This window comes from Pseudoliparis swirei, chromosome 10 (assembly GCF_029220125.1).
Source record: "Pseudoliparis swirei isolate HS2019 ecotype Mariana Trench chromosome 10, NWPU_hadal_v1, whole genome shotgun sequence".
Lineage (NCBI taxonomy): Eukaryota > Metazoa > Chordata > Actinopteri > Perciformes > Liparidae > Pseudoliparis > Pseudoliparis swirei.
In genome coordinates, this window is record NC_079397.1 from 4,830,705 (window position 1) to 4,849,184 (window position 18,480).

General features: G+C 48.8%; 1 protein-coding gene across 9 annotated transcripts in view; it reads right to left on the reverse strand.

Moving 5' to 3' along the window:
• magi2a (membrane associated guanylate kinase, WW and PDZ domain containing 2a) overlaps positions 1-18,480 on the reverse strand; it is a 181,203-nt gene that overhangs the window by 61,078 nt on the left and 101,645 nt on the right. For all 9 annotated transcript variants that reach the window (XM_056424401.1, XM_056424400.1, XM_056424399.1 and 6 more), the window contains exons 3-5: positions 11,836-11,955; positions 7,747-7,965; positions 6,011-6,221 (exon numbers count right to left, since the gene is read on the reverse strand). In XM_056424401.1, coding sequence (XP_056280376.1) covers positions 6,011-6,221; positions 7,747-7,965; positions 11,836-11,955 — 550 coding nt within the window. The remainder of the gene's footprint in view (positions 1-6,010; positions 6,222-7,746; positions 7,966-11,835; positions 11,956-18,480) is intronic.

The window sequence follows — 18,480 nt, forward strand, 5'->3', positions numbered from 1 at the left end:
GTCTCTGTCCTGCTCCACAGGACCTGCGCTGCAGTAGCGAGTGCGCCGCTCTAGCTCCTGCTAGGACCCCAACAGACAGGTCAGGTCAGCTCCAGGCCAGCCGACCAGTTGCAAGCGCCGGCTAGGAGCCGCAGGGGCTCCCCTAGCAGTGCAATCGGGCATGCTAGCTTATAGAGTGGGTCTGCTGACCGCAGAACTAGCTCAGATAAGTCGCCACCCTAGTGCAGGGAGGACTGAAGCATCAGATCCACCCACGGCTGATCCATTCCCAAGGGAGGACATCCCAGTGGTAGCCCCTTGTAGGGGGCAGTCGACGGCCCCATCGGGTTCGTCATTCGCAGGGCACAGGAACTGCTGGATATACAGCAGCCGGAACCCCACGCACGCTAGTGCATTCCTCAGGGGCATTCCCGGCCCTGCCACCTTTTCAGTCTCCCCTCCAGAGACTATCTGAGGGGTTACCATCTTACGATAGATCACCGAACCCCGGCGTCCATGCAGGATATGGCCAAATGTGGCCTTCGTCCCATGCCATCCATTGAGCTGACTATCGCATCCATCGGTTTTTCCCCAAGGGGACTCCGAGGCCGGATGACCGGTGCCCTCGAGCCCAGTCGGTTCTCAGGTGACCATTTTACCGTGCTTACTACACGGCAACTCCCCCTCATATGTCATACTTGACTACAGCCTCAGTGATGCTTCGCTGCAGGCATGTGCGCTTACGTCGAGAGAACCTGGGCGCCTAATGCTCTCCAGGGTTCAGACCAGCTGTTTGGCCGGCGCAGGCACCCTTGTCGGAGGCATGTAGGAACAACCTCCCTACTGTCCCAGTGAAATCAGGGGACCTGCTCTACAGGCGCAGCAGCGCACGGTGCAAGCCGGTTAGACCAGGCAGCAGTTATCTGGTCTTCGCAGGACCGTGTTCACACCCCGCAGACTCGGGGGCGCCACATCTTGATTTTCTCAGGCGGAGCCCAGCAGACATCCTTCGTGTGGTCTCCAGAGGAGATCGGCTCATGTCTGTCGACTTAAGGGGGCCTTTTGTCAGGCTCCTAGAATGCTTCACAGACGGTTGCTCTGTTATGCTTTCCAAAGCCATTATTCCCAGGCTTCTTCCATGTGGACTTCCCCAGGAGTTTCTACAAAAGGGCATTACTGCCGCCCTGCAATCACCAGGGCGTGAGGAAACTGCCATCCTGGACGATCTGGCTATGTGCGCAATACCCATTTAGGGCCACACAGTGCATTACTTGCACTCTCTCACGCTGCCCGGTTAGGCCTTCGTGAACAAACAACTGTCTGAGCCATTCTCAGAGCATAACCTTTATTGGTGTAGCTCTAGATGCAGCCACTAAGCGGGCCTGGCCGTCACTCAGACAGGTGGACAGCATCCTCTGCAGCCTTCCTCTCTGAGGGGCAGATGGCTGTCTTTATCCTCTTCTTGCCTATCGGGTAAATTGACAGCTGCATCAGCTGTCTTACACTCTTTCTCACGCTGCCCGGTTGGGCCTTCGTGAACATAAAGAGTTTTCTGAGCCATTCTCGGAGCATAACCTTCGTTGGTATAGCTCTAGATACAGCCACTAAGTGGGCCTGCCCGTCACTCAAGCAGGTAGGTACTCTCTGAGGGGGCAGGCAGTGGTCTTTTATCCCTTTTTTCCTTGCCTATGGGGCAAATGCTTGGGCTGCTGTCGCGGTGCCCTTCGCATGGAGGGCCTAACAGCCTTCGCCAGGGGCCACAGGCACAAGATGGGGGTCACAGTGGTGCCCTCGGCTCTATCCCCGTAGAGGGTGAGAGCATACCCGTCAGAGGGTATCCCCAGGGAAGGGGTCCGCCCCACCGGGAGGTCGCCACAGCAGACTCCCGCCTCTCGAAGTGGGGCGCAGTCTGGCGGTACAGGACTTCCAGAGGACAGTCTATTCGCGACACTTGGGTCTGGAGCCACAGGCCATGCACCTAGCGCTCAAACAGTTCCTGCCATACTTGGGAGGGAATATGTACTTGTTGGGCGAGACATCGCCTCCACCACGGGTTGGCTTGAACCTCCAGGGGCCCCTAGGGCGGCAGAGCTGCTACGAAGCTCCCGTGCCCTTCTGATTTTTCTTACTCCGGTAACCCTTCACCTGACCAATTGTCGGGCGAGGTAGCGACCAGGAGAACGGAACCAGGGCGTTCCCCACATTTCCGCTGATCTTGCCAACTACTCGGGGTCTTCAACAGGGCCACCGAATTTTGCTGGTGGCCCCCTTGCGTCCAGCCAGGACTTGGTTCCCCTGGCTGCACAGACTTCGCTGTGAGACGCCACGGTGCCTCGCTGACATGCGGGACCCTAGCACAGCTAGATGGTGGGACCTGCCATCCCGATCCCGGCCGTGCCCAACAAAGGGCTTGGCCGCAGGAGAGCAGAAGCAGCTGAACAGAATCAGTCCAGAGGACTATTCTAAATGCCGGAGTGCCATCCGCTCACGAGACGTGCAGACCGAAGCCGCTTCCCGACCAGCGGACGGAGGGACCCAGCACGGTGCCTCGTGCCTACGGTACTCACGCCCGTCATCCCTTCTAGTTAAGGGCATGTCTGCCTCTATCCTGAGGGCTACATAGCTGCCATTTCAGGGCAGCATGCTAAAGCCGACAATGATGCGGAACAGCCACAAGCTGGTGTCCCTCTTCATAAGGAGGGCCTCAGTGACTATCCCTGAGCCCCCGAGGGCTCCTCCAGGGACTTGCCGGGGTACTGGACACCCTATGCTCGCCTCCCTTGGCAGAGGCAGAGCTGTGGTTGCTGTCGGCAAAGACCTTTCATCCTTGCCATAACTGCGGCAGAGCAAGTAGGCAAGCTACACGCCCTGTCGGTCAATGAGCCTTGTCTGAGGGGAACTCAGAGGGCTCGGGTGTCACACTGCGGCCAAAGCAGTGGCTTCCCCAAAGGTGCTGGCACGCCGGGTCTCAACCAGCCTGTCCAGCCTGCACAGCTTGACCACCATAACTAGTCAGTTAGGTGGATCTAAGAAGGGCTATGCCACTGCAGAACAGTGCCTGTTCCACTAGATAGTGGAGGCCATTGCCTGTGCATAGGTGGTGAACGTCCGTGCTCTGCCATCCAGAGCAGGGTGTTGTTCTACCAACGGTGTTCCCACATCACGGGCGACCCGAAGAGGTATGCCCGTAGGGAATATAGGTGCATATGTATGCAACAGCCTCAGGGGCATCGTTGACGACATTCACCAGAGACTACAGAGTGAACGGGAACACCCTCCATGCATTGCAGGTGGTCCAGATCCTCTGCTTGAGTCATATGAGGTAGTTTCCTTGGGATTCCTCGTGACTCTGTTGGTATAAGTCATCCAGTGGGAAGCGCCGCCTCTGGCGGACAGGAAGGATGAAATAGAACGCAAGTTACGATGTAACTATGGTTCTATGAATCCTGGATGACCGCCAGAGTTCTTAGTCACCGGAATCTCGTGAGTTCGCGAGAAGATTCCGTAGAACTGATCTCGGGATGACACCGGAACTTATACCCGGTGGGCGGGTCATCCGAGGTCACGGGTGACTTTGTTGTTATTAATACTCGACCTGCTATGCGCAAGACGGAAGATATCCAGTGCTAAGCACCGCCTCTGGCGGTCATCCAGGATTCATAGAACCATAGTTACATACGTAACTTGCGTTTACCGTGTTAGCATGCTAACATGCTCACAAGGCTATTATACAGACGCTTAACAGGTGTAATGTTTACCATGCTAACTATCTTAGTTTACTGTGTTAGCATTCTAACAATGACAAGGCTATTATAGAGACACTTAGCAGGTATAATGTTTACCATGCTAACTATCATTGTTTACTGTGTTAGCATGCTAACATTTGCTAATTAGGACAAGACAAAGTTTAATTGAGGCGGATGAGAAAGTCTTTAATTCAGATATTTCCATAACCATGAATTGTAAATGTTGACCTGATGACATGAAGAAGGTTACGGCGTCACCAAAGTTATTCCAATTCGTCCTGAGAGAAAAACTGAATGACTGAAACAAAATTCCCAGTAATCCAGACAGTTTTTGTCGAGGCATTTTACTCAAAAACTGAAAAAATGTCGACTATCATGGTGGCACCACGGCGTCGAGATATGTCACCAACAACCTGACCTAAGGGTGGCGCTCCAGGCAAAACTCTGGATATTTCCACCTGGACCAACAGACGGATATTGCCAATCCCAAACGCAGATAAAAGTGGGAGATTAAGGCCCGAGCCAAATACATAGAGAGAAAATAAAGTGCAGTTCAAGGTCAGGTTTTGCTCTTTTTCTTTGAGTCCGCTCCAAAGCATCGCACTCTCTTCCTCGCTCTTCCTTCCTCTCTTCTATTGCCATGCATTACTATTTATAGTATAAATATCCGCTTCCATTGCATCTTTCCAGTCCTCCCACTCACCTTCTTTTCTACCCCCGATCTTTACTATTTATAACTCAGACTTTCTTTTCCAGCTCCCCCTGTTCCTCTCTCCAGACCGCCACACTTGCAGGTAAACAAATTGATCTCGCGCGGCGGCCAATCAAAAGGCAAGCATCCCTTTGGCAGCCGCTATCGCTTTTGGCACATCATCACAGACTCAAAAAAAAGCTACAAATTCAGTGGGTCTACTGCAATAGTTGTGTAATGTGCCGGATGGGTGTGGGAGCATGAAATGTGTCTGTTTTGGGGAGGAGGCATATGGTGAGGGGTCTGCAGTGGCGGAGGTGGGGTTGGGGGGGGGGGGGATTACGAGGTAGACACGCGCCTGGCTGGGTGGAAATCACAACCGCCTCGTTTCCGAGGGCTGGTGTCGCTGCTGCAGCTTCTTGCGGTTTATGATGCGTTCAAGTGCGCCGGGATTCAATCAATGCTCGGGAGAAATGTCGCCTAATGACTGGAGTGATCTATAACAAATACTTCTAAGAGCAAAATCATTCCCCCCCAAGCAAAAAACCCACACAGCGACTCCATTCCTCTTAAGTAACAGAGACTCACCTCCGCGGTTTTACTGCGGCTGTTAAAAAGCTAACAACGCCAATGAATTAAACTTAAGAGCAGACTGAGCAAAGTATTTATTCCTTGGGGTCTTTAAATCTCATTAAACCACCAAGCATTAATTACGGCCTCCGTGTGTGTGTGTGTGTGTGTGTGTATTTGTGTGCGTACACAAGGGAATATATACAGAAGTGGACAATTTGACTTTGTTGCTGCAGAATGAAATGACCGACTCATCTCGAGATCTCTGAAAAGCTGGAACATTAGCAAAGTTGTTCGGGAACAATCGCATGGCGGTTTCTTTTATACAGATTCGGATTAAATCTTTTTACTTTTTTGTTCATCGGACAACGTTTTTTTGGGGTTTTTCTACTTCAAAACTGGTCTTATCAATATGTATATACCAACAATGGGCGAGGTGGAAGGGGTTGCAAACCCAGCTCTACACGTTCCTTTAGTTTGAAGGAGTATTGAAGCATCTTTTAGCCCCACTGCTTTAGTTTTAAGGCCTCAGTAACACCACCTCAATAAAACAGCTCCATTTAGATGCAAGACAGCCACATACATACATCCAGAGTTAATGGAGATTAAACACGGAGCTAAAAGAGGAGTGCATATTTATACTTTAAAGCTGCACCAATCAATATCTCACAACGGCTCGAATGAAATGAGTTTCAGAGTATTTCAACATCTTTGATCTGAGGCCTCAACATGGGATCACCGTTTCGTCGCCCTCCAGATGCAGGAAGGGAACGAATCGAACGCTAACGTGACTCCGTGTTTGTCGTAGCTATGAATAGACAACGAACACGCTCGCCTTATCAACTTTACAAGATGCTAATATGTTGTTGTTGCGTTTACAGATTGTTCTGCTGCTTCCAGGAGGCCATAAAAAAACCCCGCATTAACAAGATTGCCTTCCATCTGGTGGAGTTTTTATTCCTTATGAGATCAGAGTATCCAGATGTCATCAGCGACGCAGTGTTGATGTGACCGTGACACTCACTCTATGAAGTAGACCTCTCCTTTCTCCGTGTACGCCATCTCCCAGCTGTCCGGCAGCGGCCCGAGCTCGTCGTTGTCCTCCGGTTTGGGCAGCGTCATCTTCGGGGACTGTCCGTCGTCTTTGGGCGCCTCGGGCGGGGCCTCGGCCGGGACGCTCGGCGGGGCGGCGTCCCCCGAAGCGTCTGTGCTCTTGTCCTCATGTTCGCTCGACTCTGAGGTGACAAGAGAGAGAGAGAGAGAGAGGGGGATGCGTCAGACGAGAGCTTATCAGGGAGGAGAGGGGGGGACAAGGGAGGTGAGGAGGAGACATAGGGAAGGAGACTTGATTTAGAGCCGACGGGGTTGGCACGCGGCCGGAGAAAAGGAAAGAATGATTAGAGAAAGGTGAGTGAGAGGCGGTGACTCTGGGGAGAGAGAGAGAGAGAGAGAGAGAGAGAGAGAGAGCGCAGCGAGGTGGAGGCAGGAGACGGAATGATGGAGGTTAACAAGACCGCAGAGACGAATAAAAGCAGAAGAGACAACAGAGATTGAGAGAGAAGCCGGCTGTGATGCCCTAGTTTGGAGTCGTGGCGGCGCGTTCACACACAGAGAGAAACGGCGGGCATGGAAGAAAGAGACAGAGACGACAAGTGCGTGTGTGTGTGTGTGTGTGTGTGTGTGTGTGTGTGTGTGTGTGTCCCAGGCAAGCGCTGCAGGAGGGAAGTGGAGAGGGGGACGAATGAGAGGAGGGAATTGAGAGATAATCTATCGGGGGGGGGGGGGGGGCGAGCTATCTGCTTAGATCACAGAGCCCGCTGCGCTCTATTGATCCCCCTTCAGCTCTCCTGGTCGGCCCACACTCTGTCCATCTCCCCCCCCTCCCCCCCTCGAGCCGAGCGGCCCAATTCAACCCACCGCTCCACCCAGAGTTATCGAGCATCTCAACGAGAGTCCCGAGGCCACAGAACCGGCTCGGAGTCACAGGACCGAGGCATGGTTTGGGAATCAGAGAAATCTAACTGATAGAGCCTCTTTTATAATGGCCTCATGTGATCATGGGATGCATCCAGTGTGTGTGTGTGTGTGATATTCAAACAAATAAATATAACAAAAAGAAAGTTCTGATGCGTCGTATGCAGCCAGCGCCTTTATTCACAGTGTTGTTGTTTAAGGAAATACCTCAACAAAGAAAGGTCTCCCCTCTATTATTCACACCCCGCCGTGTCGGGCCTGGTGGCGTGCGAAGCTGAACGCCTGTTTTCAGGATTTACTGACGGGGCTGAATCACAAGTGAAGAGGAAACACTTAATAAAAATGTCCCCCGTTGTTTATTAAAGAGGCCGCGGGGCTCCTGTTGAATCGGAGAGCGACGGAGCGAGCGCGTCTGCCCTCGGGCCGTCTGGGCTCGTTTGACGATACCCGAATAAACGATCCCCCGATTCGGGAGAGGAACGGCACGAATGCTTAAAAAACGGTTTCCGGTCCTACGAGCGACCGAATAATTCACATTTTGTCACGCGTCGGGGGCCGTTAAGTTGCGCGTGAAGATATTTGCGGAGCCAATTAAAAGTGATAATCTGCCATCGGATCGGTTTTCCAGGACAAGACCATTTAAAAGCAGTCTGTTACCGTCTGTGTTGCTAGGCAACCGCACCAGAGCCCGGTCGCGTCGGATTAATAACGAGGCCCCGGACCCGAAGGCGTGACCTTCTGACCCCCCCTGCGCCCGCGGAGGTCGTGTCCGGCGGAAGGCCTGACCTGGGGTGACGGCGACGCCGTTGCCGTTGACGACGGGTCTCTCCTCCTCCTCCTCCTCCTCGGGGGGCTCGATGCCGGCCTTCTCCATGTTGCTGACCGACTTGTTCCTCTTCCTCTTGCCCTCGGAGGTGGGTCTGGCGCCCGGCAGCAGCTGGTCCGTTACATTTAGCAGCAGAGCGCTGGGCTCGGCCGGAGGCTTCGGGGTGCCGTAGAAGTTATCTGGAACAGAGGAGGAAGAATACGTCTCTTTCATCGCGGAATGCGGTCACGCTTTATTTTCAGCCAATTGTCCTAAAGGGACAAGTTCACCCCCCACCACATCAAAAATAGATATTTTCACTTTTTCCCCCCATCAATCTAGATTGTTCGTTGGACCGGGTAAATCGTTGTCCACGCCTCATGAAGCAGCTTAAGCGCGGCTGCAGACTCCTCTCGCCTTGTTTCCTTTCCTCTATTGTGTGACGAGACAAGACGTTTCCCTCAAGGGGAACAAAGGGACACACGGTTGTTGACACAAGTCTGCGTGCGCACTTGTAACCGCGATAAAGGGAAAACACATCGGCAATAACAAGATAAATCCAACGCACACAACCTGAATGCAGAGAGAGATACAGAGAGAGAGACAGAGAGATACAGAGAGAGAGACAGAGAGAGAAAAACAGAGACAGAAAGAGAGAGACAGAAAGAGAGAGAGAGACATAAGAGAGAGACAGAGAGACATAAGAGAGACAGAGAGAGAGAGGGAGAGAGAGAGATACATAAGAGAGACAGAGAGAGAAACAGAGACATAAGAGGGAGAGAGTGAGAGAAACAGAGACAGAAAGAGATAGAGAGATAAGAGAGGGAGAGAGAGGGAGAGAGATACATAAGAGAGACAGAGAGAGAAACAGAGACATAAGAGGGAGAGAGTGAGAGAAACAGAGACAGAAAGAGATAGAGAGAGGGAGAGAGATACATAAGAGAGACAGAGAGAGACATAAGAGAGATAAGAGAGGGAGAGAGGGAGAGAGAAATAGAGACAAAGAGAGAGACAGAGAGAGAGACATAAGAGAGAGACAGAGAGAGAAACAGAGACAGAAAGAGAGAGACAGAGAGAGAGAGAGACATAAGAGAGAGAGAGAGAGATATACATAAGAGAGACAGAGAGAGAGAGAGACATAAGAGAGAGAGAGACATAAGAGAGACAGAGAGAGAAAGAGAGCGAGAAAGAGACATAAGAGAGACAGAGAGAGAGAGAGAGAGAGGCTGTGCAACACCCCAGAGAGAAGTGGCCTGAGGCAGTGAGGCTGAGATGAGTGGGAACTGTCAGGTTGTGACACCTGTGCACCAGCTGAAGGGAAGAAGAAGGAGGAGGAGGAGGAGGAGGAGGGGCTTGGGCCCCTGACAGCACGTCAAACTCCCTGCTGACGCAAACTGACCCGTGAACACACGAGCTTGGCGCTCGAGGATCACGTCGTGTCTGACCCGATGAGCGATAGAAGGACGCGCGAGGCGCCGCGTGTTTCTCCGGTTCGTGGGTCGGGCCTCAGACCATCTGGCACACGGCGGATGAGTCGCTGCGTCTTTACGTTTCGGGCTTCGGTCAGAGCCGACCGCCTCTGGCGACGGGTTCCCACTCGGCTCGGCCTCAACAGCCCATTCCAGTCTTCCACGTTTGCATTTCCTTTTTTAAAATTATTTTTTATTATAAGACAAAAGACATAACATAGACACAACACCTAGAGAACGACGAAACAGTGGACACAACATCATAAAGTCAGAGTATTGAGAAAAATCCAAAATAAATAAAAATGCATGTGTGTCTGTCAGCTTTTTAAAAATTATTTTATTTTATTCTTTATTTAAAGAAACAAAATACATAGATGATGGCAGATGTATATGTATGAGCGTATGCAGGGGGAAATAAAAAATAAATAGAAATAATTAAGATGGAGTACTACATCCTCCGTCTCCATCCGTCATCGTTAGAGCCACAGAACTTCTCCTATATATCATTTTCACTTCCTATGATCAATTTCCTTCTAAAAAAAAAAGAGGAACAATTCTGCTAAGTCATTTAAATGCTAAGCTTTCCCAAATGTCATTTTGTAATGAGAACAAACTAAACATCCACATCTTATTGCATCGCTCTGCATCAGGAGCCGAGCAAATCAAACCGGTAAGGTGAGGGATTTGTGTGTTACGAGTGAAGTGACCCTTCAAAATAAAAGGTTAGATGTTATACGCGACTCTCAGGCTTGTACAACTTTGGAAGAAACAACCCAGAGTGAAGTAATGCAGTCGAGCTGAATCCTTCTGAAAGGTTTGACATTTCGGAGGCGGGGGCGGGGCCTCGAGTCTGAGAGCGAGATGTCAAATCACGTTGTCCGGAGTCTGAACGATGCTCTCTTTGCTTCTCAAAGACGAGGCGCCGCTTCGTGTCCGAGAACATTTTGAATCCGAGAGCGTGAGAGGAGGAGATGAGTCTTCGGGCCTCGAGCGGTCGAGACGAACGCAGACACATTCAGGGACAAGGAGAAAAGCCCGAGACTCAAAACTCAAGTTTGTGTTCTGGAAAACACGACGGCTGCAATGGAAAGTGGAGGAGAGAGAGAGGAGCTGTGGAAAGATTACGGGATCAGAACCCCCCAAAAAATCGGAAATCCCGGAGCCCAAAGGAGCCGAAGGTTTGACCCCCGAGAGGAACGAAAAGTCCAAGCGTGAACTTAAATGACCCCGAAGCAGCGGCAGCCACGCAGGGGCCCGGACTGGGAAGCTTCAGGGTCTGGACTATCGGAGAGAAGAGAAATAAAAGTCTCAATTTACAAAACCTGGAATGATTCCAAAACCTCCATAAAAAACAATTATAAAAATATCTTTTAAAAATAGTTTGTCGCTTTCTGGTTGATGCTCGTTTACGTTTTCAAGAGGTTTTTTGGGGCTTCTTTTCCGGACGAGGATGTAAAATATGGTTCTGGTTCACGGGGCCTCAGACCTTGTGGGTGCGTGGACCCCCTTACAGGACAGAAAGGACCCCCCCCCGAGACCCGTTTCAATGTGATAAACAAAAACACAATTCAAAAGGTCTCAACGCTCAACTTTACAATAATGAACTCGTTGCTGCGTGAGAGTTCCTGTGGGTACAAAGCTGACGTGGGCGGTGTTGGACACAATAGGCGACATCTTTTAATGATGCATCGCCTATTCTTTTCATTCAAAACAAATGGTTGCGCCGACCCCCGCCAGAGTGCAATGGACCCCTCTTTGAGAATCTAATCTGCAAAGAAAACCTCCTCAAAGAGTTTCAACTCAAGGGACGCAGCATCAAGGAATGGGGGGGAGGGGGAATCAGATCTCAGATTAGGAGTGTGTGTATTTGAATAGAATGAAAAATGCCCTCCAGGTGATCCAAGTTTCAGACCCCTCTCGATTTAAAACCACATTTCTCAGAAAAAATGTAAATGTATGTGGCATAACATACACCTATATATTGATATTGCTATATAATTACATTACAATTACAATCACATCTAATTGGCAACTTAAATTATTAGGAGGAATATATGTGTTGTGATGGCGGGGGTCCCCCGAGCTGTCCAGGAAGATTGAGGGGCTGCATTTATTCGAGAGGCTTAAAAATAAAATGACATCCGAGCCTCCTCCCTGCACTGTGGGTCAGGTGGGAGAGGAGGGGTAGTTCTTTATTTTCTGTAATGCAATTGTCATGCATTCTGGATTCATTACAAATCAACTGAAATATTGAGGGCTGCATTTATTCTTTTAATATTTAATAATTTTAATTGCATCAGAAAATAAAGAACTTCTATCACATGAAGGTACTGCATGCATATATGTGTGTGTGTGTGTGTGTGTGTGTGTTGGCGTCTCTTCATTCAGATATTTCAGAAGAGTCCCTTTTTAGTGTCCTACATGACCGATGACGCTCTCTCGTCTCCACAAAGCCAAAAGACGGATGGGTGGAAGCGGCGAGCGACGAGGTCGTATCAGCCATCATTCAAACCGCTGTCACTCACTCGAAGAGAGAGAGAGAAACTAAAATAGGAATATCACGAGAGAGGTCAGGCGTGACCCGACGGAAAGCCTCCTTACCTTCATATGTTCCGCTCTCCAGCAGGGCTCCACTTTTCTCCAATTCCATGAACCGCTCAATGGTCACGAAATTATAATCCACCCCCGGGACCTCGCCCTCCTTGGGCTGCCTGGTTGTGCCTGCGGGAGATAAGCGGAGAGAGAGAGAGGGAGAGTTAGAGCTTCGAGGAGACTTCAAATACGAGCGACTCGAGTGTTTTGAGAAGAGATCGCAACACTGAAACACGCTGACCCTGACCCGCTTCATTCATTAAGGGCTCTTTATTCCCGCCCCTCCCCCACAGCAGCATACCGTCTCAGGAGCTAAGTGATGCAATGTGTCCCCCGAGAGGAGAAATCAAGTTGATTTGCATGGAGCCCAGTGTGCGGACTTTGAGACTTTGACACGGCTGAAATGACTTTCCTTTTTGTCGTGTAGAGTTTTTTTTTTTTTTTCGACACGTCATCGCTCCTCCAAAAACTCCAAAACAATGAGTGTCAAAGTATTTACGCTGTTAAACTGGAGGTACAAACGACTTCCTAAATACCTCCCTGTCACCAGATGCTAATGAGACTTGTTAGAGGCAGATCCCGGCTGTGATAACGCGCCGGCGCTCTTACCCCCGAGGTGCACGGATGGCTCTTTCACATCCGAGCGAGGGTTGTTCGCACTAAAAGAGGAGCCCGTAAAACACACTCGATGGGCCCTCAGCACGGCGAGGTAAGTATCCATCTGTGTGCTTTAAAGTGAACAACCGGGCCACTCGATCACCCCTGGTTGGCGGCGTGGGGGGGGGGGGGGTGACTGACATGGCTCCTGCATCATCACACAGGGGCTGGGACAACACCGGCGCCGGGCAGTCACCGGGCCGGAGAGAGACACCACGGAAACACCAAAACTACACCGTGACACATCGGTCTCCGGTGAAAAAACAGAGATGACGATCCCATTTGTAATGTCCTGGAACGTGAAAACAGAGTAAAGAAAATAAACAAATCTAAGCTTTTTTTCCTTCTTTTTTTTAAAAAGAGATTTAGTTTTTCTTATTTAAGACGTTGTGAAAAATGATTGGTCGATTCGACTTGATAATAGAAATGAGTACTTATGTCGGACTGGTAATGTTTTTTTAAATGTGTTATTGTATTTATTTTATGTATTGTATTTTTTTTATTTATTGTATTTATTTATTTTATCTATTTAATTTAATTTATTTATTTATTTTATTTATTTGATGTATATGATGTATTGTATGTATTGTGTTTTTTTCCATTTTTTATTTCATTAGTTTGCACCAAACAGATCCTGAAAAATACATAAAATTATACACATCTCGGCAGAACTGGAACGCCACGATTGAGGTCGGCTGAGAACCTCGACTGAACTACATTTACACAACGCCTCCATAGATTCTACTCAGGTGCTCCAGGAAAGCTGAATCGATATTATCGGACAATAACTGTGATTGTAGACGTGTGAAGTGGCGTTTCACGAGAAGAAAGGAGACGCTGGTTCAGACGTATGGATTTCATCTTCCTCCAGATAGCCTCCAACAACATTAATGATTGGAAAATGAATGCAAATGAGGCCGTTAAGCCTTTCCAGAGCCGCCTGGTTAATAAGCTGATTAATTGGTCTGTAAACGCAGAAACTTGAGCCACAGACGGGCTTTAAAATCAGCTCGTCTGTTGAAGCCTGTTTTTTTGTTTACAGAAAACTCACACTGAGAAGTCACTTTCTTTGGTTGTCAAACACGGAAATAAAGCGGCGCCCTGTTTGCAAAATGATTTCACGGTCGACGACCTTCAAAAGCCAAAAAACATCAAACCGGAACCTGCTGAGTGAGTCACTCGTAAGAGCTTAAGGGAGAAAACGGGCAGCGCGGAACGCTGTCATTTACTGCGGAAACTGTTATGTAAAATGTATGCATGTGTGTGGCCGTGTGTGTGTGTGTGTGTGTGTGTGTCACACCTTTCTTGATTGTGTCCACCTGCATGGGGGCTTGTGTACACGTCAGATTAGCCTCGCTCGCAGGCGGAGACACTGACTGAGCAGCGCACACACACACACACACACACAGAGAAAAACTCACATTTCAAAGAGGACCTTTGATGTTGCAGAACTCTATTGAGCAGCATCTTCTCTCGGGTGACACTTTCTAAAAAAGGAGGCCACCACGACGCCTCCCAGTCCTTTGTATATAGGTCACGACCCCGCGGTGCCAATCAGAGATTCTCAATAATAACCTCGATCTTGGATATTTTTTTAGGAAGGTACACAACTGTTCACAATGCTACTGTGGACTGCAGAAAAAGGAAGAGACTCAAATACGGTGTCAATCTGTTTGGCTTCTCAAACGCCCTCAGGTTCTGGATTTGGGCCACTTCAGGAGCGTAGGAAGCTCACAAAAATAAGTATTGATTTTTTATTTTGGGTCAGGTTGCTGTATATAGTAAGGAGATGGAAGGACACCGAGAAATAAAGAAAGGTGGATGAAAAATGAAATGATTCATGCATTCACTGCATTAAGGCTGTGGTGGCAACGGAGCGCTGTGATTGGTCGACTGTGTTTCCGACTACAAATGTCCGATGGCAAGATGAAGACTTTATTTATATGATGTACATAATAAAACAGTCCTTAGATGTTAACATCAGAGTCGGTATCTCCTTTTGATAAACTTCGACACGAGATGCTCTCAATGTCATCAAAGCAACTTCAGTTCCTGGAAAACTTTTTTTAAAGCTCTCATCCTGATGATTGATCGGCTCCCGTCGAAGGTTTTAAAACTAAAAATATTGCAAATATGCCCGCAGCCTTTAATCATGACTTTAGCTATAAAAGGATGTCGCGGCGATAGTTTGGATTGCCGTTGGTTCTGGAGATCACAAAGGGAATAAAAGAAGGTCGTGATTACTCCGGTCGGTGCGCTACCAAATAAAACACGGCGCGCTTTGCCATTTGGTGCCTAAACCAACAGTCCAGACACATTGGGAACGTTTTGCACGGCTCTCCGAGTCAACAGAGGTACAAACACACTAATAACAAGAAAAAAAATCTAAAAACACACTGTACATAAGGTGGTAGGATAGGGACAGTTTGACCGTACACATCAATCAACCCAGGGGTGAATGTGTCAGTCTCAGCTCAGGCTACAGTCCCTGTGGCCAGATGTTACAAGCCGAGAAAATGTTAATCACAAGAACATCATAAAAAGCAAAATAAATACTGGTTATGATCAAATAGGATCAATTATTCAATTCAATTCAGTTTATTTGTATAGCCCATTTTCACAAATTACAAATTTGTCTCGGAGTGCTTCACAATCTGTACACATAGACATCCCTGCCCCAAAACCGCACATCGGATCAGGAAAAACTCCCAAATAACCCTTCAGGGGGAACAAAGGGAAGAAACCTTCAGGAGAGCAACAGAGGAGGATCCCTCTCCAGGATGGACAGGTGCAGTAGATGTCATGTGACCAGAAGGACAGATATAGAGTTAAAATACATTCAATGAATATGACAGAGTGTATGAATAGTTGGTAGTAGTCATATTCCACGATGGAGACCTCCACGATCCATCAGGCAGATGGAGGTAGAGAGGAGGAGTGGGCGGAGTCTCAAATATGATCAAATAGGATCAATTATAATGTTATTAACTTAAAAAAGGAGAGGGCAGAGGTTAATAAATAAGTAGGCCGCTCGTACGAGTCCAACTCTCACTCGGCTGAGCTACCGGACCTCCGGGGCGCCTGCAGTGATTTCACACCGCTCCCAGCCATCCCTCTGCTAATACGAAGGGAAAAAACTGCATTAAATGCTCGACCTCTGCGCTCCGGCTTCCCGTTTGCACACCGCACATTAAAAAACGTATAACCCGAGAGAACTGGAGGCAGTACGGCGGAAAAGAGACCCAGACAATCTGTGGAAAGCGGAGACGTTGGCCTCCGTTTGAAACAAAAGGGATTCCCATCCAGAGGATATCCGCAGGCATCGGGGAGGCAGAGTGCAGCCCACTGTGTATTCATGTCAAAGTGTGTGTGAAGACCCCGGGGAAAGGATTATACCACGAGCATTTAAACCGTCATCTCCATGAGGCAACGTAGCGGGGCGCTAAGCAATTGAAATAAAAGAGGAGGACATTTAAATGTCTCTAATGCACTGGTTGTACGAATTGTCAACGGTAGCACTTGTGGTGTAATGTCCTTCTTACTAACGATAGACAGAAGGCCAGAGAGAGAGAGAGAGAGAGAGAGAGAGAGAACATAAGTGACATAATGCATGACTAATATGAAAGGTGCACTCATTTTGATCTGCGAGCCAATCAGCCGGCCAGGCCAATTAGAGAGTGAAGAGAGAGGAGAGTGATGAGAGTGAAGAGAGTGAAGAGAGAGAAGAGAGTGAAGAGAGTGAAGAGAGAGAAGAGTGATGAGAGAGAAGAGAATGAAGAGAGTGAAGAGAGTGAAGAGAGAGAAGAGAGAGAAGAGAGAAGAGAGAGAAGAGAGTGAAGAGAGAGAGAGAGAAGGGAGAGAAGAGAGAAGAGAATGAAGACAGTGAAGAGAGAGAAGAGAGAAGAGAGAGAGAGTGATGAGAGAGAAGAGAGAGAAGGGAGTGAAGAGAGAGAAGAGAGAGAAGAGAGAGAAGGGAGTGAAGAGAGTGAAGAGAGAGAAGAGAGTGAAGAGAGTGAAGAGAGAGAGAGAGAAGAGAGTGAAGAGAGAGTAGAGAGAGAAGAGAGAAGAGAGTGAAGAGAGAGAAGAGAGAGAAGAGAGAGACGGTCTGAGGGAGGACCAGGACAGGTTGTCCGGTGACATCTTCTCTCCCTCAGCGTTGAGTCTCATTCTGTCTGCAGAGTTGAACTCCGGCTGCAGCTCCCGGACACGCCTCTGAGCCTCTGAGCCTCTGAGCCTCTGAGCCTCTGAGCCTCTCTGAGCCTCCTCTCTCTCCTCTCTCGCCCAGCGAGCTGCTCTACCTCTGCACACCAGCAACAAGCGGCGCCGGCAGCCGGTCGCGGCGACAGTCGCCCGGGAATGAAATACCCGCCGAGCGCCACGCCTACTTTCCTGTTATGGCCGTCGCTTTGGGTGGACGTCAACGTGAAGCAGCTGGTTGGCATCCCTCAATTAATGTCTTCCTTCTGGTTTCCCTTTCTTTCTCCCTTCTCTCCGCCGCCTTCAGAGTATTGAAGTTTAAAAAAAAATTATTTTACTTCACCCCGCAAATGTCGCACCTCCGTTGTAATACAGCTGCTGTTGTTGCCAGGCAACCGTCCGCTGCCGCCAGGTGCATTGAGCGTCTCCATTTGTGCGTCGCACAGCTTTAAAGACAGAATGCATGATGGGTAAACTGGGGTCAGAGGTTACAGACGGGCCTCTAGCCCCCAGCGATGTCCACCAGCGCCCTTTGTTCAACCTCGTATTGTGTGCGAGGCGGGGTCCGGCCCTTTCGCACAGCCCGTTGTCACCACCCTAATCTCGCAATTAGCCAATTAGGAAGTGACGGGCAGCCCCCCGGAGGAGAGATGGGAGGCGGAGTGGGCTGATGAAGAGATGGAGGAGAAGCAACAGGGGGTCGTGGACAAAAACAGATCAACAACAAACCGCAGAGACACAAACACTCACAACGTGTCCTCCGAGGAATGTAAACTAATCAGTCATTAAATACAGAAAGACAAAGAGGCAGACATTAAGTGGAGGACCTCGACAATATTTATTTGCATTTTCTTCTGAGCGAACGATCTCTCGGGTTTTGTGCTCTGCAAATCATGATATTCCCTTTGCACCTGTTTATTACCTTCGCATTGAAAATGCCGGAAGGTTATGTTTTGATCGCCGTGTATTTATTTATTTATTTATTTGTATGCGTGTTATTCGCAAAACTCAAAAGTATTGAACCGAATCGCATGAAATTTGGTGGGATGATTGTTTATTATCCGGGACCAGTTGATTAGATTTTGGGATCGATCGGGTCAAAGGTCATGAACAGGTCAAAATCTTTCGTGGGTCAAAGGTCATGAACAGGTCAAAATCTTTCGCAGAACTCAGAAAGTATTGAACCGAATCGCATGAAATTTGGTGGGATGATTGTTTATTATCCGGGGACCAGTTGATTAGATTTTGGGATCGATCGGGTCAAAGGTCATGAACAGGTCAAAATCTTTCGCAGAACTCAAAAAGTATTGAACCGAATCGCATGAAATTTGGTGGGATGATTGTTTATTATCCGGGGACCAGTTGATTAGATTTTGGGATCGATCGGGTCAAAGGTCAAGGTCAAAGGTCATGAACAGGTCAAAATGTTCTTGAATCACATGAAATTTGGTTGGATGATTGGTTATTATCCGGGGACCATTTGATTAGATTTTGGGATCAATCGGGTCAAAGGTCAAGGTCATGGAAAGGTCAAACTCTTTTTTTACCATAGCACGATACATTTTTGTCCAATTGGCATGCAACTAATGCCAACATGTTCATAATTCAATGCCCAATCTTGTGATATGCGAAGGTATGCGCTCTACCGAGTGCCCATTCTAGTTGTTTACTGTTTACAGTCGCCAGGGCTCGTTGCCTCACTAGTTCCTCAAACAATGCTCTCCGTTCTCCCAAAGGGGCTTTTTTTTCTCCAATCTGAATTAATGTATGCTCACATATCCAAGAGAGCGTTTCTGTTCC